Genomic DNA, 22,939 nt, shown 5'->3' with positions numbered 1-22,939 from the left:
CCCTCTCCCTATCCTATCTCTACATTGGAGAAAGCAAGGGTTTCCAAACAAACATAAATACATTTTTGTAACAAATTTGATTCTATTTGCATAAATAATCAGTTCTAGAGTTATGAAGACTTACTTTACTTCTGTTGAGGAGACCCCCTCCCCCCTTCCAGTGCGAGGGAGAGTTCCCAAACTATAATATTAACCTTCCTTGGCCTCAGAGTCCTCCAGAAATTCATTTTTATATATTATGGATTCACAAATATCAGCAAAACTGTTAATCATATGCAAAAAATGAAGTTTAGATGGTCGATGGCAAAATTATTCACCATCGATATCCCAAAAAGAGATTTCAATTGTTGTTCCTACAGATATTTGGATGTTTGGAACAGTACATTTGTTTTTATTTTTCAAAATTGCATATTTTAAACAAAACTAACTAAGAAACTGCTCTAGTGGGATTTTATGAATTTAATTTTCGGATTTAGTGTCCATTTTTGAATTAAAACTTATCTTCAGTTCATTTTTTTTTCAAAAATGCGTCAAACTAGTGTAATTATTCAATATTATCTCAATAATTTCTGAAATTTCGCTTTCAGAAATAATCTTTCACTTGGAATCCGTAGAAGTATCATCATGTAACAGTATTTTAAAAGATAGCCAATATTGTTTGTAGACTTGCATTCAGCTGATAATGCGAATTTTTTTTTTAAATTTACGAAGAGACGAAAAATGAACCCTACATTAGCATCATATTTTAAGAAATGCGCACTGAGGGACCCGTAAAATCCTACTCCTACCCGTTATAAAATTACGCAGAACCGGTCAACTCCACCGCATCGTACGGAAACTCGCCACCACTAAATTCCCTTGAAGGCTCGTTAACTCTAACTTGTCGAGGGTTTACAGATTTATATTCCAACTATGTAGGTACACGCAGAACCATCATCATCGACTGGTACGCATAGGAAAAGCAATTCGAGTCCGTTATTTTCATTTGCAGAACCAATCATAATTGATTATATATAGAGTAGTTATTTGCGGCCAGAAACTGTCACAAGAAACCGACCGACCGACTGGTCGTTGCCGCCATTCGCTCTCTCTCAGATGTCAATTATTTTGATCTAACCGCGAGCCGGGGATTTTTTTTCGAACCGAGGCGTTCGGTTTCAGATCTTTTTCAAGGTCCGTTCATTCAGCTGGTCTAGGGCAGTTCGGCGACATCATTTCTTCAATTCCATACATTTTCGAACTTGAAAGTTCATATTCAATTGCGTCTAGTATACGCATAAGCAATTTGTTGAAGGCACACTTCTCTGGTTTGCGCATGAATCCAAGCCGAGTATTATCATTTTTCGGTTGACTCCAAGATGACCCAAAGGGAGACGTAAATATTTACTGGTGATGAGAAAAAGAAGTAGGGGGACTATGGAGTAGAGAGTCTCTTCGCTTGAGCTTGATAATGTACGCGTGATGGTTTCGGATTGTCATATATTTATGACGCCAATGGTAACTGGCTTATTCTGCTTCGGGCTGGTTAAAAAATATGTAAATGTCACTTTCCATTCGTTAGCCGCCACTTGGATGGGAGTCAATTTGCACACTTCAGTGAAAAATATACATTAATTATTTCTATACTGTCCATATAAGAAAAAACTCGATATTATTTTTCGGAAGAAGTGGTAATTGAAATTTCGATCACTATCTTCTCTTGAGATCTGATTTCTATCAGATTCTTTGTGAACACTTAAATTAACCAATTCGATAGGATTGAACCAATTCACTGTAAGACGATTAAAATACTACTTGTGTACGCTAAAATGCACTTTCCTAATCCATTTACTATAAAGAATAACACTCAAAATGACAACCCTTATCCACAAGCAAACTTTCCACCACGCAGCTCTCAAGTGCATAATTACTGTTATTGAACTTAACCTTCCCTCAAAGGCAAGGCCACAAGATTAGCGCCATCGATTATGAATGGCATTTTTCCAGATAATACCTGAATACGCTACGTATACCCTCATCGGGAGGGATTAGCCGGGTGAATTTAAACGCTTTAAACGTCACGCCGGAGAAACGTTCCGACTAGTGAGTTGACGTGTTCTATCCGGTATAGAGTGTGAAATTTACGTGTGTTTTTTTTTCTATTAAACGATGGAGAAGGAACAGCCAGCTTTGATCGAAAAGTGAGACCATTTTCATTCATTTTATCTGTTTGAAGAGAACCAATATTTTCTCAGTCATGGCAAAGAAAGTAACGTTACCGAAATAAGAAAAATGTATAGGTTTCTCCAAATTTGTTCAATTACCAAAACCATAACCGGCAGAGGCATTGAAAGAAACTAGTTCCAAAGTTGATCCAAGAAAAAACCCTAAATCTTCTAAGAATTACTTTAAAAAAATTTACAGATACCATGATCTCTTTCTAATTGCCTTTATCTTTTTCTACGAATTCAGATCGAAAACCATGGCGAACCCTACGGACAATCCGGATTCTCCCACGCCTCAGGCGAAAAACCAAGACGAGCAACTGTCCGAGAAACCTCTGCGTTCCAGCTCCGAAAGTCTCACCTCCAACCATGAGGATGATCCGAACCGGTTGACTCGCAAGGCAGCCATCATGCAGGTCACCATGGCCATCATAGCCAACATTACCATCATATCGTCCGGAATGGGTCTCGGATTCCCATCGATCGCCATGATTGAGCTGACCAATTCGACGACCTCGGTCATGCTGACCGAAAATGAGGCCTCCTGGTTCGGTAAGTTGGCTTCTCTCCTAAAGTGGCTGAATTCGGTAGCCACGCGACAATCTCCTAACCGTGATTGATGGGCTACCGTTGTCGTTAAAGATCTAATGACAGCCATTAAGGTTGAACTGATAACGCGTAATCTAATGTTTATTTGTTATTGTATCGCTCCCGTCATCAATGGAACGTCGTAGCTTCGGTGGCGTCCATCATGTGTCCCATTGGAGGTCTGTGGGCAGGATTTATGCTGGACAAGGTGGGCCGTAAAAAGACGCTCTACTTTATCAACATTATCTCGATCGTATCGTGGGCTATCATGGCGCTGGCTAGCAAAACCGACGCGACGCTACTGTTCGTGCAGCTGATGGTCGCCCGAGTTATTATCGGTAAGTGTCATCAACAACCGGGGACAATAAATAATAATTTCAATGAGCCATTGAGGAATGACAAGCCTTTTTTTCTAATAATTTTCTGAATCTGTAGGTCTCGCGATCGGCCTGTCCAGCTCACCTGCTTCTGTGTATGCTGCCGAAATTTCACATCCTAATCTGCGAGGACGGTTGACACTGCTTACAGCGTTATGTACCGGAATTGGCATGTTGTTTATCTATTCCTTAGGATACATGTTCAAGGTATGTACAATTTTTTTGGATTAAAAATGCAATTGATAGGCATTGAAATCGTCATTTTCTAAGAACTTAGGGATCAGAAAAAGCCAACTATAGTCCACTGACCAACATATGAGCTTTTGCTCCACTAGATTACTTTTTTTTTGTTCCGTTTATAGTCGTTTTACCATCTTTATGGCATTCGCGACTTTATCAACGTTGCAGTTGGCGGATCGTTATTGAAAAACTATCCGGTACAATTGTGTTCGATGTTTACTCTTGGGCTCGAACTCGCGGACATCGGCTCAGGAGACAACAGACTTACCAACTGAGCTATATCACAAGCCCGACTAGTTTACAGTATTTAATTTTTTTATTACATTTAACTGACCCAAATATGAAATACTCGTGGCGACTAGAGATTTTGAAGAAAAAAAAACCTGTGGAAAAAGATGGGATTAGGGATTGTTATACCGGTAATACCGAAACCGAAACCCGGTAGTATCGAGATATTTTGCAATACCGAATACTGGTTCTACTTTCTCCCAAAACCGGTATTTTCGGTATTGGGAAATGAACATAACTACACTGAATATCATTTTCACTTGAAATATAAGTGACCTCTGGAGTGAACTTTCGCCAAACGTAGGTTCATGTGAATTGTCAAGTGAATTTTTTTTTAGTGAGCAGTCAAGTGAATTAAAAGCATGTAGCATGTAGAAATTTTCTGGGATATTTTTTGTATTCGAGCAGATAATAATGATTTTTTTAAGTCACTTAAAATGCAAGTGATGAAGTGATATTGGGCCGTTCACTTAAAACTTAAGTAAGAGACAAGTGAAATCTAGCATTTTTACCTATCAAGATTTTTTCTGGGTTCTCAATGTCGTATTATTTTTTTTAATCGCTTTTTCTCTTTTAACTTTCAAAGGATATGTTGAGAATGAAGTTTTCCCAACTAATTTTGATCACCGCTGAAAACAAATTATAAATAAACAAACAAAATGAAGATTTGGGAATCTTGTTATGTTTATTACATATGCTTGAGATTAAAATTAAGAGTGTCGCTAATTTAATAAACATCTTAGCATAAGCATTCCAAATTGCCCGGATTTTAAAATTTTGAGTCAAGTCCGGTCTAGCCCGGATGCCCGGATAGCATAGAAAACTGTCAGGAATTTGCCCGGTTTTATTCACATTATTTGGAAAAACAAACAAAAACTCTATATTTAGCTTTTTTTTATCTTTATTAGAGAGACTTTCAGCCTTTGGCTGGTTCGTCTATATATTTAGCATGATTTTTGACGAATTTTCAAAAGTTGTTTTCATCAAAAGGAAAATAAACGCGAGGTGTTAAATGTGATTTGGGCGCTGTTGATGTGTGTTGACAAAAGTTCAAAATTCAAGTTATCATACAAAAAATTTGCTCACATTTGCTCGCTTTTTGGAAAGGAAAAATTGATATCAGTTGCACGGTTTCTGCCAGATTTTTCAAAAAAAAACAAAAAAAAATGCCAAACATTTTGGAATGCTTTTCCTAGTTATTACTTAATTGGAATCGGTTTATTTTATTATTGTCCTCGCAAACAATTTTTATCAAAGAATTATTCTTATAAAAGTTGCCTTACTCATTTTTGTACATCTATTTTAAAAGCTCAAAATAAAAAATGCGAGCACATCGATTGAAATGACGGTTGCATGAGTCTATTACACAGTGGTCAAGAAATGAAATTTAGCGTGCAACAATTGTTAGCGTCTTACACTTAAGTTTGATGCATTCTACGACTTTTACAACAACTATAGGCGGTCATTTTGACTGGAAAATTTTATGGTAATTCTTAAGATTCCTGAGATACTAAAATAGTTTCCTAATTTTTATATGATAGGGGCCTACATTATTTTACAATATGGTAAAACATAATAATTTATGAAACTTTGTCGAAGACACTTAACATGTATCTCTTGAACTAAAAATTTTATGACAATTGGTTCTCATGAAGTTAGGGTGGATCTATTAAAATCAGTTTTTTCTTTATATCTTTTCATGGTGATATTTTTTAAAAATGTGTATCAACCAACATTTTAGATAATTATAATGCGCATCTTTTGTTGAAAACGTATTACCATAATAGGTTTATTTTTAAGTTAGGAAACTATATGTGTTGAAAAATGATTCTTTTAGAGCTTTGTTGAATGGAATTTACTAAAAATCGAAAAAAACTCCATAAAAATTGAGAGAACTTGTTAATGCGTGTTTCAAGAACTCAGAAACTACTGGAACGATTTATGTGAAATTTGGAATATTTTTGAGTGGAGAATTGTACCGTTGGAGTTTTGAGTCCTTTGCACTCAAGAAAGGGAGGGCTCCCATTCAAAGTAATCGAGAAATACGATAAAAAGTATTAAAATTAAATCTATTGACATGTGATTCCCATCAAATGTTATGAAAATGCATACATTTACAAGTTCAGATAACTTTTAGTACAGATAGACCTCTCCCATCTATGAAAAAATGGGTTTCTATTCAATGTAAAAAACAGGGAAAACCCGTACCAGGATATATTCAGGGTAATTTTTATCGAATAATTTATCAAATTAAAAAATAAAATGTATTGTGAAGTACTCTCCCCATTTTATGAGGTGAGAGGGATGAATTCATACTAGCGTATTGTTTGTTTATTATAATAAAACTGGGTGTTTCCTACTAAGGTTTGTCTCATGTTTTCGGGATCTCTTTTTCTAAATAAACTAATTAGAAACTTGTTTATGTTACAAAAAGCGTATTATTTTTCACCTAAAAGTAGTCTCGTCCATCAGATCATTGATTGCTTTAAAATAAATCCTCAATGCCGGTTTTCCGGTTTTACAGGTCTTTTTCGAAAACGAAATACCGAATACCGGTTTTGGGAAAAGTGCTCGGTATTATCATTCCTAGATGAGACTAATCAAGCCTCTCCTTAAATAGCAATTATGGTCTTGGTACGAAAGCGACTCATTTAAGCTATCTACTGTTTATTGCTGTTGTAATCGAAGAAGGAATTACAGTCATTATTGAAGAAGGCATCAAAAGGTCAAGTTCAGATGGTATAAAATATTTGTAAACTAGATCCAAAATTTGACTTTGCCTTCTCTAAGTTATTGCTTTAAAACTTTATTTTAACTAGTGAACTGCTGGATTCTCTTTTCAAACGATTGTGGTGTTAATTTAAAAAATATCAAGAAAACAGAGGTGTAAAGAGATCCCTTCATATGGCATGCAGCGCGCGACGTTAAGCCGATTCTAACAGCCCGACGTCAGCCACGAAAGAATCATCATGAGAAAATCATGCAAAAAGTTGATCTTTTTGGAGTGATCTGGAAAAAATTGGGAAGCTCAAAGATTTCTAAAAAACGAAACTTCATGTTTCTTTAAAGAGATCTAATTCAAACTTAACACTAATGTGTACGTCTTTCAAGGATATGATGGCTAGCATCTTATGAATGCTAAAACCACCAGCCCACAGAAAGAGTACTATATATGCCGTGACCAAGATTCGATCTCATGACCTCTGGCTTAGAGACTTGAACACTATCCTCTAGGCCACGGTCGGCGGCCTAGTTGGATAGTTCTTTTGGATGTTGTTTCCTTTTTCGGCCGTTCCTTTCGTAGAATCTCCAAGTGACCATTCAAAATGCTGTCGAGAAATCATTTTCAAGTCAATTCAGCTAAGAAAGCGCGAATTCCATGGACTTGTTTTTGACGTGTACAAGAACCGTGTCGTTTCGAGAAAATCGTTAAAATTATCGTTCAAAATAAAACATTTTCTAAACCAATTTGAAATAGAATTCGGTGTGCAAAATGATATTTCAATTGGAACAAAAACTAGTTTGTTCAAATAATAGATAACACCGATTTTTGAGGCTCATTAGAAGAATTTGCAAATAGAAGGGATTTTTAAAGTTTGTTAATTGTATTGAAGCGTTCCAAAAATAGAATCAATTGTGTAATGTGAAATTTCAGGAAATAGATTAGATGAAAATTGATGTTGATGAATAAATCGAATTTTTTTAGCATGTTTTAGAACCTCAATTTTCATATCTATTTTAGGAAATTTCAAATTAAACGGTTGCATTCATTTTTCCACAAAAAGTTTCGCTGACTGAATGTTTGCCTCTAGATCACATAAAAAAGGTATTTTTAACACTTAAATACCTACTTTCGTTGCAATGGGAAAAACATGCGCCAAAAGCAGAAATTATAAAACAAAAGTTTTTTTTCACGTTTTACTATTAGTTTTTCAAGTTTGTATTTCAATCCCTCAACTAGATTTACCCGATGTGTTCATATCATTGAAAATTGTCTATCTAGAATTTTTTTCAACTTTCCAGTTGTTTTGAAGAATTTTCGGAACTTCTAAGTTTTCAATCCTTTACCAAATTTGAACTTCGAATCACTGTTTGATATTTGAATGTGCAAATACATTCTGAAGTCAGAAAACTTTTATTTCGGTCTTCAACTATTAATCAAGATAGCACTTTCAAAATGCATTGGCCGCAATTAGCTGAGACTAAAGTCTATGCCTATGAGGTACATTTGGTAATTTTTCAGATTTTTCGAATTTTATTTAGATATATACTTTTACTTTCGAAAGAAAAATACAAATTTTCGAAAATAGCCCAACTCAAACACTTCAAATCTTGCTTTCTCGAAAATAGGGAACGAGTAATCCATTGAAAATTGATTCACTTTTATTTTAGGCTGATGAGAATATACAACAAGTGAAGCCCTTGGAGTTAAAAGGGTATAAGTGCATAAAAGACTTAAACCCCTTTAATTCCAAGGGTCAACTTTTTTAACAACTTAAAATTAAACGAATCTACTAAAATTTACAATGGATTACTCATTTCCACTTAGTTTTTTTTATTACGAGTTAACGTAAGATTACAACAACATCTCTTTTTTTTTGTCAATTTACAATTTCTTGTTTAAATTTAGAACACTTGACTAGCGTTCATGTATAAAATTGTGGTTGTTGTTGCTTTAAATTTCAGGATACACTCCACTCGAACCATGTTGTTGAGTCTAGTTGATCCAGTTCCGAAATATCCTCCTGATAATGATCTCGATCCTGATACCTAAAGAGACTATAGTAAACAAAGAGGCGCCATCTGATCCCTTACAATATAATGAGCTTGCAACTCTGCTGTAGGGCTGCCTTCAAGACTGCTTGGTATTGCTCAATTGGAATGAGACTGACAGAATATTAAAAATTCCAATCGTGACATTTCGTCTCTTTGTTTACGAGCCTTTGTTACTGATACCTATGCTGCCCTTGAACCTGGTTGTGATTATTATTGCGATTCCAATTCTCATCCTGATTCATATCCTTAAATATTCCGATTCTGATCCCGTTATCGATCCTAAATCTGTTCCCTGTCCTGATTTTGATTTCGAACCAGATGCAGATCCCAATCTTACTCCCAATCTCGAATCTGTTTCTTTTCCGAAACAGTGATACAGATCCTGATCCTTTTTCAATTTTCAATTCTGACTCTGACCACGATCCTGAGCTCGGTCCTCATCCTGATATTGATTAAAGCTCTTTCTTTTTGTTTCTATTCTAATCATTTTATCAACTTTGTCCGCCGCCCGTGGCGTAGCCTTAAATTTTTCTAAGCCAATGTGAATAAGATCGAATCCTGGTCACGGCATACATAGTACACTTTCTGTGGGTTGGTAGTTTAAGCGTTTGTAGGATGCTAGCCATCATATCCTTGAAAGATGTACGCTTAGAGTTAAGAAGAAGGAATCTCTTCGAGGAAACATCAAGTTTTATTGAGGTCCTGTTTGTGTTTGTGTTCGTTTTTAAAACATTTTATCATTATTTCCTATGAACGATGTCCTTAACAGAAATACATTAAAACACTTTTATTGCTCAACATGCATGCATTTTGCCTATAATCCTTTAGTTTAGTCTTTTCTTCCGATCCCGGATTCCTAATCCAGATCCAATTTTTCAATCCTATTTTTTATTCTGATTCTGGATAATAGTCCTGAGTTTTACTAAAACTCTCGTCATCAACCATATTTTATTCCTACAAAAGTATTTTTAGATAATAAAATTTACTTGTTAAGTTTTAAAAGTGAATTAACCTTATACATCATTTTGAATAGAGGATAAAAATAACGGGTTTAGTGGTATCATAGGATATCTAAATTGGATGTCTTTTAAAGGGACATTAAAAACCATCTATACAAAAACCTAAAATTCGACGTTTAATCACAAACGCAAAATTTTCAGAATAAATATCAGCATAAATACGATTTGAAACTCACTTCTTACATCTTACTTTCATTTTCCTTTCCAGGATGATTGGCGTTTCGTATGTGTGCTGTGCGGAATCTTCACCTTGGTGTCCCTGATCTCGGTCGTCCCGATCCCGGAATCACCCAGCTGGCTGGTTGCCAAAAACAAAATGCCAAAGGCCGAAAAATCGCTGAAAAAGGTGCGTGCCATCAAGGAAAACAACCACCCCAAAATTCACGAGGAGTTGGACAACCTGGCCGATAACATTGCCCGGTTCCGCGCCTCCCAGACGAGCAAGTCCAAGTGGGTGGTGCTGAAGAAACCGGAAGTGTACAAGCCTCTCACGATTATGTGCACCTTCTTCTTCTTCCAACAATTTACCGGTATTTTCGTGATTATTGTGTATGCCGCGAGGTTTTCGATTGAAGCCGGTGTGAATATCGATCCGTTTTTGAGTGCGGTGTTTGTGGGGGCAACTCGTGTTGTGACCACTATTTTGATGAGCTTCATTTCGGACAAGTTTGGACGCCGACCTCCGGCACTGTTCTCCGGATTCGGAATGGCCACCTGCATGTTTGGGCTGGCCGCCTGTGCCGTATATCCGGTTAATGATACTGCGCTTCATTGGATCCCAACTTTCCTGCTGGTGGCGTTCATTTTCTGTGCCACTCTGGGCTTCCTGACGTTGCCATTTGCCATGATCGCCGAAATGTATCCCACCAAAGTGCGTGGTTTCGTGGCTGGTATTACGATTTTTGTCGGCTATACTATGTCCTTTATCATCATCAAAGTATACCCGGCCATGGTCCATCTGCTGGGCAACGAGAACGTGTTCCTGTTCTTCGGAATCGTCGCCGTCATCGGTATCGGATTTGTTTACTTCTTCCTGCCGGAAACCAAGGGACGCACCCTGGAACAGATTGAAAACTACTTCCGTGGCCAGGCCGAAGCTGGCGAGATGGAACTGAAACACACCAACGATTCCAAAGTTTGAGAGCGATTATTTCCATCCGACATGCATAAATAAGAGCAACATACATCCACAAACACATACACAACTATCAGAAATAACTGTGATACAAAGCAAGAATACACTTACAATGTAAGCGAATCGTTACAAATCAGGAAACAGAATGCGAATTATCATGTTAGGCGTTAGGCATTTTATATAAAAAGAAAAAAAGAAAAATCGGAAATGAAAATTTCTCAAGCTGAACCAATCTCAGCCTGAAGAGCAGATCTGTGAGCAAGCCAATGGTCACGTCTGATCAAATTTCAACCATGGAGGAAGGGTAAATAAGGCGAAAACGAGCTATAAATACATATATCATCGAATAAGTGTTATCTTATTGATAATGTTCAAAAATTCTCAAATGTTAGACACACTTTTAGTATCGCTAGTGGCCAATCGATTCACTACAGAGAAAAACGAACGTATGTAGTTAGTTATTCGAGAGTAGATTTCAAATTATAATAAACTTTAGCAACTAAGTGTTCCATAAAAAAAAGTGTAAGCAGGACAACAAACTACACTGCCATACGACTCAGCAAACGTAGCCGAAGTTTTTTTTACTGTTTTTCGACCATATACATTTCTTTAATCAGTGCATACACAGTAGATAGACATTTTTGTAAAAGATTCACTTACTAGGTTCGATTATCACAATCGAATGGCAAAATGGCATTACTTTACTTATTTTGACTCAGCGTACTTGAAGATAGAATAGAACCGTGCATGCAACTTCGCTAACCGAAGCACACGACCACATCAGCATGCGGAAACTTGTTAAGGCACATGTACTTGCTTTATTTTTTTGAAAATAAAAGACATTTAGTAAACTCGTTATGAAATTCCAGTGTTTCGATTTTCCTAATTTATTATATGAACATATCCGAATTTTTCTGTACAAGAGGCTAAATACATTCACACACAAAGTCCTCAGGTCGAAAAAGGTGCCATATTGATCTCTCAGCTTATATCTCACGAACTATTGGGTAAGGTTGCCAGAATTTTTTCAGCACGTATACGGGCTGGACAATTTTGAACAATTTCGTATAAAAACCTGGCAAAATCCAGGCATTTGGTTTCGAAGTTGCCGACCAAAAATCCGGGCAATAACTGGGCAAATTTTTTCAAAACTCAGAAATAACTCAACAAATTCAAGAAAAAAATACGAGAAAAAAAAATCAGAAAAGCTCATCAACAGATTTTGGATTGTGTTGGCTTCTGAAAAACTTTTCATAAATATTTTTCCAAAACTTGCTCAAAAAATTTCGTTTAGAAGGCTAAATAAAAAAATTACAACACAATTTGTTTGATTTGCCAACTAAAGTAAATAAATCCTGGAAAAAATCCGGGCTTTCTTAATGAAATTTGAGCATCCCGGCCGGGCCGGACTGTTCCCAAATTTTTCCTTCATTTCAGCTCACATTTTCAATAGGTACTTATTTCACAAAACGTTAACTTAACTTTCTCATCAGCTTAAAAACATGTTTATCAAAATTCAATGAAATAAGAAAACAAAATTCTAACTACACTTAAACTTTAAATTATTTAAATGTCATGATTATTAGCTACTGTCAATTACGCATTCAATTCTAGTTTAATTCCGCGAATTCGTAACACCACGTTGTTTTCCAGTTCCACATTTCTATGCCTGTCCTTCTATATCAATAATTCCATCCCGCGGAAGCGTCGCCGATTATCTAAACTTATACAATTTATTGCAATATTCATAAACGCATTTCTCTAGCGTTGTCGTCGTCTTGTGAATTGCATGGCCGATCGCTTCATTTGGAAAGCAATTTCCCATCAATGTTTTTGATTAGCCCAGTAGTTGATAGAAAGCTCATGTCTACACTGAATGTTTAGGAAGAAAATAATATGCCCTTTTAACATTCATATATGACAGATGATATAACAGCACGCGGTTTTTGCCTCTCCTGACGGTAGACATTTTTCAAAGCATTCGATTTCAATTTGTGCCACAGTTAATCTTGAGCATTCAAACCGAAATTGGCAAAACCTTTATCGATGTTCATGGAGTTTTTCCTAGAATAATATTTCTGAATATCTGGTATGAGGTTAAAGAAGTCAATCGATAATATTCCCTCAAGTTTTTTGCTAGTCGCCTACGAGCTTTTTCAGTGAATGTTGTTGATTGATCCCTGGGATGGATTAAATTAACATTAACATTAACATTTCAAATTTTAAAAAGCCTAAAATCTATTAAGTTATTTTCTGGCCAGAAAGAATTAAAAACTTTGGAACGAGGTACATAACTAAAACATCTTTGATTTCATCGAGTTGTGGAGAAAATTTAGTCAAACCAAATTGCGAGTAAATCGAGTATTTGTTTATAAAATCAAAGGATGCTTCTGTTTGAAGTTCAATCTGTTTAAAAGACGGAAAAAATACTCAGGTAAGATTTCGGTCGCCCAGTCCAAATTGGTGAGTCTTATGTTTGACGTCTATCATCAGATTTTTTACAGTAACCTTATTCACCTTCTTCGGCACGGAACGCCAGTTTGCTTTGAACTGCTGTTACGGATTGATGAGCAGCGGCTAGACTAAGCTTGCCAGATTGCCCGGTTTTATCCGGGTTTGCCCGGATATTTGATGCAAAATTTCGAGAAAGTCCGGTCCGGCCCGGTTGCCCGGATATTGTGAAAAAAGTCCGGATATTGCCCGGATTTTTTCACAAAGAAACCAAAAATAATCAAAGTTTTTGAGTAAGTTTCAGCCAAATCGATTAACGGTATGGAAATTTTCAACGGTTGTTTCAAATAATTTCGCTGATACTTTTATAAACCTTTAAATATTAAAGTGTTCCAAAAAGTTTTTGGAAGTCTGCAGTTACATTAATAAAATATTTATTTCATTTTTTTTGTATTTTTTCTTTGTTTTTATACATAATAACACCTAAATTTTGCCCGGTTTTTGGATTGGAAAAATTGAAATCCATGCCCGGATTTTGCCAGGTTTTTTTGAAAAAATGCCCGGAATTGCTAGGCCCGGATGGGAGTGAAAAAAATTCTGGCAACCTTAGGCTAGACCAGCCAAGGCAAGGTACTCTAAGAGTACGGAACCTCAGGGCCGGCTGGCTACTGGGTAACCAAGGACTGTACGGATAAAATACAACAAATCGGAAATTTCATGTTTCTATGTTATTTTTATTGATGTTTTTATGTGGCGTGTTGTCTGTGTGTATAAAACAATGTTCTGTCTGTAATGTGGCGTGTAAAAGAGCTCACTAACCGTGAGTTTGCTACAGGTGCTGTTGTGTCGCGACGTCGTGGCTCCGGAAATCCAGTTCCGGAAGCAGGAGGGCCGTCGATTTATTGACGTATCAACGGCTTGCCGAAACTGTCGGCGCCAGCGGGCGTTGCTGGACTCAGTTGTTGTAGGCGTCTTCCTTCATTGGCGTTTAATCGGCCTGCCCACGAGAGTGCCCCGTATCCGGACAGGCCGAGAAGGGAAGTCCTCCTTGAGAATTAGGGTTTCTCATAACCCGAGGACGCTGATGATGGTCTTTTACGGTTAGGCGCGAGACCACAAGGGATCTGCGGGCCGAGCCGTGAGGAAGCCAACCGGTGTTTCCGGGCGAATTCCGTGGAATTTCACTAACACTGAACACAACACGGACTTTACTCACGGACGCCTGATTTACAAGAGAGCGATTTTTACGGAAGCAAGCTTCCTTTTCGCCTTTCATTATCTCTTTTTCTTTCCTCCTTTTCCTCCTCTGTGAAATGACAGCCGCCAGCAGTACAATGTAGCCTACTGTGGCGCTATCTTGTTGTGAGACAGACTGGACAAAGAACATGAATTTTCTAGAGCTAAATATACAAAACTACAAAATGAAAACAAAAATCAAACGATTTGTAACCAACCGGTTACACTGCTTCTCGCTACTTACAGGTTTTTTGGGTCTCCTTGCGGTTTTGCCTAACTATCGTCCAATATTTTTCAATTGGGCGAAATTTCGGTACGTTGGGAGGGTTCATATCCTTGGGTACAACCTGAATGTTGCTAGCGGCATACCACTCTATGGCCTTTTTTATAATTGCAGGATGCCAAACCCGGCAGGATGCTCTTGAAGACACTCTGTTACGTAAATTTCCTGGTTGACGATCCCGGCTGCAACGAAAATGTCGCTTTAAAAGCCTCAGGTACAGATAGCTTCCCAAACGAAATATTTCTTGGCAAAGTTTGATAGCTTAATATGTTTGAAAATGTCTGCCACCTTTCCCCTTCCAGTTGCTGTATAAAACTCTTGTCCTGGAAGCTGTCTGAAGTCTGCCTTGGCGTGGGTTTCGTCGTCCATTACCACGCAATCAAACTTTGCCAACAATGTCGTTTACAGCTTCCGAGATCTTGTTTTTGCCATCTTTTTTTACGGTTGTAGAAGATATTCTCAACTTATTGGCGAGTTCTCGAACGGAGAGATTGGAGTTTCGCTTGAAAGTGCTAGCCACTCTTCTGTTCGTCACTGCGGCTCCCGGATTTCGATATCCCTTAGATTCCTTTCTAGTTGTCGAAATACGTTTCCGTGCAGGTAGTTTAGATTTTCACGACGCATGTAAAAAATTCTGATTCGAAGCTCCTCTTGCTTGGACGCCATTTTAAAAACTGAAGACCTAATGTCGAAAGCCAAATAGAAGCATCATTCTACACATACACACCTACAAAATGAGGAGTGTTCAGGTTTTTTATATGAATGATTAAAAAAACACGGCAAATTTAAGTTGACCACTTTTTGATCCGAACACCCTTTAGTTCATCTTTAGTTCAATCAATTTTAAAACCCTATTCTGTCATTTTCCATGGCCAAATTGGAATCTTTTTGAAACCTTAAGATTTGTGAATGCTATTTAGCTTTCAACAAGATTTAAATTGAGCTTCAATCAATAATATATCATAGCGTTTATTTCTTCAGACTTCATGAAAACATTTTGATTTTGAGAATAATAATTTAAAGTATGACTTTTATCGATATTCCATTAAAAGCAGTTAAAAACGCATTTTAATTTTATTGAATAGCTGTTTTTGTAAAATTTTAGTGGCAAAATTCAATTATTATTACTATTATTATATATTAGAGACCTTTTAACCCCCGTTTATTCGGTTCTGTGGCAAAGTTCAATGTTTTAAGAATTTGTCTATCCTAGTCTAAGGTTTGCATTTTCTTTTTTTTTTAATTGGATGTTTAAGATTTAAAAAGCTTTGTTTTAGGAAATTTTATACAGAGTTCTTATTTAAATTTTAGTTTGATTATGAATGTTTTCGAGTTATGTTTTTCAACAACAGAAAACTATGATCTTATCACAACAACGAAATGCTTAAAGCTTAAGGTTTCCAACGATCCTCATGTAAGTAGAAAAAGCTTACTGGAATTAATCCCCCGCGTATTCGGGCAGGGGAAATCCGAGCTAATTTATCTTTAAAAACCTAACAAATACCGGTTTTTTTTTTGCAAAATTTCCTACTCAAAATCCGGGCAATATCCAAGCTGGGAGTGAACCCGGAGATTTGGTAGATTCGGGAGAATTGGGCTGAATCCATGAATTATCCCATATCAATCAAGAAGAAAAACACTTGAAACATTTTTTTTATCGGAATAGTTCTAGAGACTGCATTTCATTGATATTTTGAGACCAAAAAAATCACGCATTAAATTTCGAATATTTCGTCACAGTTAACTTGTATCGCATAACATTCCTTATTTAAGTTACAAATTCTGCAATTCTGAGCTCTATAGCGTACTGGAAACATAAATATTTTAGAACAGTGAGCGAAAAATTGATCAAACATCGATAAATGGAGACTGAAAAATAAGCAATCTACATTACCCAAAGTTGTAAGATGTTCATTAATCAGCATTAAAAAGCCTATCCCAGAGCTATCATTTAAAAAAGTCCATGGAATCTGTCATAAAATTCTAGAATCTATAAGATTTGCAACTTTTACAAAGTTTGCTTAAAAATCTGTGAAATTATGAATTTTCCGAGATTTTGCTCAACTTGCTCAACATTCAACAAAGCAATAATCTTATACGCAACTACAAATTAAAAAACAGTTTTTTACCATTTGTAGAAAAAAATCGGGTCTTTGAGGACAAAATTCAAATTGCGAAAAATTGCGAAAATGTGCACAGAAAAAAAGATTTTTAGTCTCAAAATTTCTATAACGATTTGACGTCCAACGTTGAAAAGACAGTGATATATTTTTCTCAGTATTAATTATCGCTGTGATAAATCTCCATAACATTTTTAAATTGAAGTGATCATGACACCATTCTTACGGTACATCAGTTCGTTCAAAGAAGGGTTTTCCTATTAAACGATTTAAACCTTTTTTGGGAACCATAGAAACCATAGTTTGCAAGAAACAATATTCGCGAACAAAGTTGAATCGATTCAAAATTATGAATTATTCAAAAATGAACAAGACTAAGTTATGTACCGTCAACTGGGGCAACATGCAACAATTTTCAACTTCAATAGCTTCTAAAAAACTTATGTTCACAGTTAATCATATCCTTTATGCATCAAAAGTTTTAAGGGTGCTGGGACATCAAATTGACGTAGTTAAAAAAATTATTGGTTTTTTCAGTTATTTTTAATTTTCTAAAAACATGCGATTTTCACCCTTCTTAGAAAATGGGGTAACTTGCAACAAACGTTGTTTTTAATGAAAAATCTTATGAACACGTACGAAAATTCATAATTTTTAATATATTTGCGATGTCTTAAAGACAATTACGCATGACAACACCAATTGCAGTAGTTTTTGGGTCTGTAAAAACAAATTTTCACATTTTTTCTGAAATTAAGGATGCTGCATACATTTAGGGGTTAAATAATACTACAAAAAATTCTAAAAGCTGAAATCATAAAAATAAATGTTTGGATGAATGAAATTTAAATGTTTACAAACGCGTGATTCAAAACATTCATATTCCAACACTTGGAAACGAGATTTAGAAGGTATTTCTTTGATTTGCATTTTGTTGCATTTAACCCCAGACACCTAACTGAATATTAAAAATATTCATTTAAAAAAATTGGGTGATTGTTCGAAAAATATTTTTACACCAACAATGTTGGTATAATATGAGGAAACCAGTAAAAAGTTTGTAGGTAATTTTATCAAGCCGATCCGTCATACTGGGTAAAGTTTTTTTCGACATCAAAAAATGTTAAAATTTGTACATTTATTGCTCGATTTTTCAAATTTTACATAAAAATAAAAAACTTAAGACAACTAGCTTAAGATGCGAGAAATTATGTCATCATCATTTTGTTATCATTTAAAGATAACTTTATTACAATACATTAAATTAAAAATTGATTCAGTGTGGTGTTATATAAATGTTGCATCGAACCCCGCTGTTGCATGATGCCCCGTTTGACGGTACCTATGCAATTTAAGCTGGTATTATCCACATCGTATTTTAAATCGATGGTAAATTTCTGGTTACTTTTTTGAACTCATTAATCCGTTTTATATTCCCTTTTCAGCTATGTTTTTTTTTAATTGTTGTTTTTAATATTACGTAAATGTTTTTAATATGACGAAATATCAATAAATATTATTTTGAGTGCGACCCGCCGAAAGATTTCCAAACAAAACTGTCCCGTTGCTTCAAAATGTTGCTCACCCGGTTTAGAACTTAAAGAGTGAAAGTATGTCGATTTTTCAGGCATTTTGCAGAAAAAATCATTCAAATTTCCGTCCCTTTTAAAAAAATTTAGTTCAAGTTTTTGGACGCTAAAATAAAAAGAAATTCTAATAACTTAGTTTGAGTTCTTTGTCGGGTTTTGCAAATAAAAGGGTATGAATCCTTGCAAAATCTAGAAAAAAAAACCCGAGAAAATCTGGAAAAAAAATCCGACAAAAACTCGAGCGTTTCGAGCACAACCAACCAGGCTGGACTGAAACTTTTCCAAATTTTTTATTAAATATCCAGGTAAGTCCAGGTAAAATCGAGCCATCTGACAAGCTTAAGTTTGGATTTTTTTTTAAATAAGCTTAAGGGTGCATTGAACTCGAAAATTTAACATATGGGGGCTGTGAGTACAAAGCTGAAAGCTGACTCGACATCCTAAATAATTCGGATTAGACCGGAGAATGAAGTAATATTTGGTCCTTATTACCCAGAAAAATGTGTAACCTTTACACGACGCTCATTAAGCCGGTTGTCCTCTTTGGATACGAGACATGGATATTGCTCGAGGAGGAACTACGCACACTCGAAATATTCGAGCGACGAGTGTTAAGAACAATCTTTGGCGATGTGCAGGAGAGCGGAGTGTGGAGGCGAAGGATGAACCACGAGCTCGCACAATATTCAGAAGGTGGTGAAGGCTGGCCGGATACGCTGGGAAGGACATGTTGCGAGAATGTCGGACGACTGTCCTGCAAAACTGGTGGTCGCTACGAATCTGGTAGGAACAAGACGAGCAGGGGTGCAACGAGCGAGGTGGTTAGGGGCTGTTCACTAATTACGTAAGCACATAGGGGGGGTGGGAGGGTTTCACATAGGGGGTAGGGGGGGTTTCCAAAAATCTTACATAAGAAATGTTACATGAAAAATTCATCACAGCCACAGCCAAACGAAACTCAGGTTTTGTTACTCACTACTTATTTGTTGGTTAATTTTGATGTTATGTTATTTATCCTTTAATGTCTTTGAATTAATAAAAAAAATTGCAGGTTCTATAAAATTTATAGAGATCCAATTCAAACCAACATGCCATCAAAACACTAAATCACATTATTAAAAAAGAACTTCGCTTTTCGCTTTCCATCATAAGAATCGTTTTAATTGAGAAATTCTAGAAACAAAAAGCAAAATGGCGCATTGTGAGACCACGATTTGAATCCATCATATTTCGCAAATGACTTCATCCAAAAAAGATCTTAAAAAATGAATTTTTATACAGTTTTTTCAGTGATGGACACTCCCAACTCTAAATTTTACAAACGATTTACCAAAAAAATCCTAAAATTTTATCGTTTATCGCTGAACTGCCCCTACTTTCAAAAGAGTCCCATATGCAAAAACGAACAAGCGAGAAAATCAGCTTTTTCTGTTTTTGAATACATTTTTAAATTGCGACCACAGTTTTCAGCATAAACATTTCTGAACTTGTAAATGTAGTTCGTGAATTCCACATTGTAAGTTGAATCTTGTCATGGTTTTTAGTTGTTTCTGATAGTTTTTCTCACAGGAAGACCATCCTTCCTTTATTTTAGACTGCTTTCAAAAACAAAACTTAAATTTACTGTCTAGTGTGCATAATTCGACATCAAGTGAGTTGAATCTTGTTTATTTAAATGACTTAAAGCAAAAAATCAAAGATCATTGCACCGAAAGAAACATAGTAAGGTAACTACATCCGTGGTATTTCACATATGGGACTGTTATGCGGGTATATTTCATATGAGGCAGTCACTAGTTGATATTTTTTTTCGTAATTTCTAGAACAAAGTCTCTTTTTTATTGTTTTATATTGAAGTCCTATGTCCAAATGACTAACTGTCAGATTAGATGAAAAATGAATTCATATGGGACTGTTATGCGAGTAGGGGCAGTGAATGAGTCTGAGCTTTTAAGTTTGTTGATAACGTTATTGTCGTTAATCATTTTTGCCGCAATTCTAGTTGTATCGAATGATATTTTTTTAAAGATTTTTATGATTTGCAGGTAAAAAACATAACAATTTTTTATGGTACCTTGTGCTAACATGATCTCTCTTTTTTTAAATCGGAATTAAGATTTTATATTGTTCATTCGATTGTGAAAATTTATTGCAAATAATTGTTACCCCAAACATGGTACGTCTTGAATCATGGCCGTAGGAACGGGGGGGGTTTTGGGGGTTAAACCCCCCCCATGAGGATCCAGAACAGCAAGCGAGGTGTTCTACTTTACGCTCAAAATTTTAATTTCAGAACCAAATTATGATAATAGAGTAAGGTTAATGAAGAGTAACAATCTTGACTTTAAAACTAATGCCATAACCTCAAAAATCCATCTCAAGTCCAAAATTCTGCTACACTTTTTCAAAATGTTCTCACTTGTTCTTCGAAATTCAGGTCTGAATATTAAATTTTGAATTAAATTAAACCCATTTTGGAATTTCTGATTCTATATTACCGATTACCAAAATTGTATTCCTAATTTATTATTTCGGATTTTGTAACCTGTTTAGAATTCTTGATTTTCAGTTCGAATAATTAGAAATTAGAAAAGAAAAGCTTCTTTGAACTCCTAGTTCAAATGTGATTTTGCATTTTATATCAAAATCAAATCATGTCTTTTGAGATCATATGCATTTTCAATATTTGGATAGTAGTTTTCCGAATAGAGAGAAATTTTGTGTCATATTCAAATTCGAAGTTCTTTAACTTAAATCTTACATAAATTTCAATTATTTAAAGCTCTGAAATGACAATCCATATTTTAATTCTCATTCACAATACAGATTTAAAATAAATAATTCAAACAGTGATTTCACCTGAACTAAAGAATTTAAATAATAGATTCAGGAATAAGGGCTCTAAACTTAGCTCATAAAATTCTGATCTGGAATAAGAAGATTCGGAAAACGTTTTTTTTTTTGTACATATCAGAAATTGTATGGAAATCTGGATACAGATTCAAAGCGCAATTTTTGATTTTTTGGTTCAAAATAGAGATTAAGAATGCAGATTCAAAATTTAAAAAAAATATTGTACTTGTAAATAAATTTTACAATCAATATTAGTTGTTGAAGAATTCAAGAAATCAAGAACTTAACACATTGCGGACCAAATACGAGATATCTCGCTTTTTCTTGCTTGCCAAAAGTGTGCTACACTTCGAAGTATAACTCGAATGGACTGAATTTGAGTGTTAATCTTTATTCGACAAAATTGAACACAACATGGGCCGTAACTTAAAAATGCTAGATTTTTAAAATTTAGTCCAGAGGTTTCTGAGATGTAGAATGCCAAATTTCGGTGTTCCTCGTCATAGATTTCTTCGTGGTCCTTTATGTGTTAAGATTGCTTGTCAATTCATTTTCCAGATTTCAATTTTTTAAACAAAATTAGTTTGTGTACACAATTTAATTGAAAATCACAAATAAAAGGTAGAATTTGAATGCTTTGTTTCATCCGAAAAACTCTAATTTTTTTTTTAAATCATCCACAGGAATTTAATTATGGAATTGATTTTATGAAAAATATTTGCTGTAAAAGAAACATCTTCACCTTAAAATCTGCACAAAATTTTATATTTTCCCAGTGTATTGTTTAACATTTTTAACACATTAAGGACACAAAAATTCGGCATTTTATGTTTCAGAAATCAATAAATTCTGCAATTCAAATTCCTGCTAATTTTATATAGATATTTGAGTAACGGGAAAAGTTGTGTTAAATTTTGTAGAATGAGGTTTCATTATCAAATTCATAACGTTTGAATTATGCCATATAAAGGAGCATATTAGCGGCAAGCAAAAATTCCAGATTTCTCGTATTTGGTCCACAATGTGTTAGTATTACAGCTTTTTAAAGCCAAATTTAATACTGACATCATTAGTTTAGTTCAAGTTTGCCTCAAAAACATTTTATCCGAAAATCTGATGATTTTCATCTTTTAATTTTTTTTTGAAAATTTTATTTATTTTCATCGAAGGTTAAAATCTTTGAACTTGCATAATAGTTTGGAAGATTAAGTTTGTTTGATTTGAGTATTGAATAAGTTTTTTACGCCCTTGTTTTATGTTCAAATCAACTAAGTTTGAACTACAAGACTCATAAACAAATTCAAAAATTTTAACTATAGATGAAAGCGAATTTAGTTCACCTTTGACGTTTATTATCAATTTTCTAAAGTTACGACTTAATACGAAAACTTTTAATGTCAAAGTTTTTTTTTGTATTCGTGAGATTTTGGACAAAAAATGTAAGGTAAAAATCAGTCACCAAAACCCCCCCCATGAGTCGGTTCTTCCTACGGCCCTGTCTTGAATAATGTTTTTTTAACCGTTTATGATATTTCATCTGTTGTTTTCTATAAATAGATTGTGCTTTTAACATACAGTTTTTGTTTATTTTACTTAAAAAGTGCTTAGCTTTGAAGAATGTATGTCACATTTTTAATATTTTCAAGGTATTTTTGAAAAAAACGTGTCAATTTCTCAAAGAATAAAAAACGTAAGATCTTACTAGGGGGGAGGGGGGAAAAATCTTACTTTGTCTTACCAGGGGGGGAGGGAGGGTTGAAAATTTCCAAAATCGTGCTTA

At 35.2% G+C, this 22,939-nt stretch overlaps 1 protein-coding gene across 1 annotated transcript; it reads left to right on the top strand.

Moving 5' to 3' along the window:
• The first annotated feature begins 2,126 nt into the window (after positions 1-2,126).
• Positions 2,127-11,490, top strand: LOC129744838 (facilitated trehalose transporter Tret1-2 homolog). The gene is made up of 5 exons (XM_055737567.1): positions 2,127-2,180; positions 2,452-2,756; positions 2,939-3,130; positions 3,228-3,376; positions 9,701-11,490. The coding sequence occupies exons 1-5, from the start codon at positions 2,149-2,151 to the stop codon at positions 10,631-10,633; spliced, it is 1,611 nt and encodes a 536-aa protein (XP_055593542.1). The 5' UTR covers positions 2,127-2,148; the 3' UTR covers positions 10,634-11,490.
• Positions 11,491-22,939: the final 11,449 nt, after the last annotated feature.

This window comes from Uranotaenia lowii, chromosome 2, assembly GCF_029784155.1.
Source record: "Uranotaenia lowii strain MFRU-FL chromosome 2, ASM2978415v1, whole genome shotgun sequence".
Classification (NCBI taxonomy): Eukaryota; Metazoa; Arthropoda; class Insecta; order Diptera; family Culicidae; genus Uranotaenia; species Uranotaenia lowii.
The sequence above is the reverse complement of the archived record's forward strand: the minus strand, read 5'-3'. Positions and strand labels throughout refer to the sequence as shown.

Excerpts from the sequence above, each read along its gene's own strand:
- LOC129744838 (XM_055737567.1), top strand. The coding sequence starts at position 2,149 with ATGGAGAAGGAACAGCCAGCTTTGATCGAAAA. Across the intron at positions 2,757-2,938 it reads AAATGAGGCCTCCTGGTTCG|CTTCGGTGGCGTCCATCATG; the intron begins GTAAGTTGGCTT and ends GGAACGTCGTAG. Across the intron at positions 3,377-9,700 it reads CCTTAGGATACATGTTCAAG|GATGATTGGCGTTTCGTATG; the intron begins GTATGTACAATT and ends TTTCCTTTCCAG.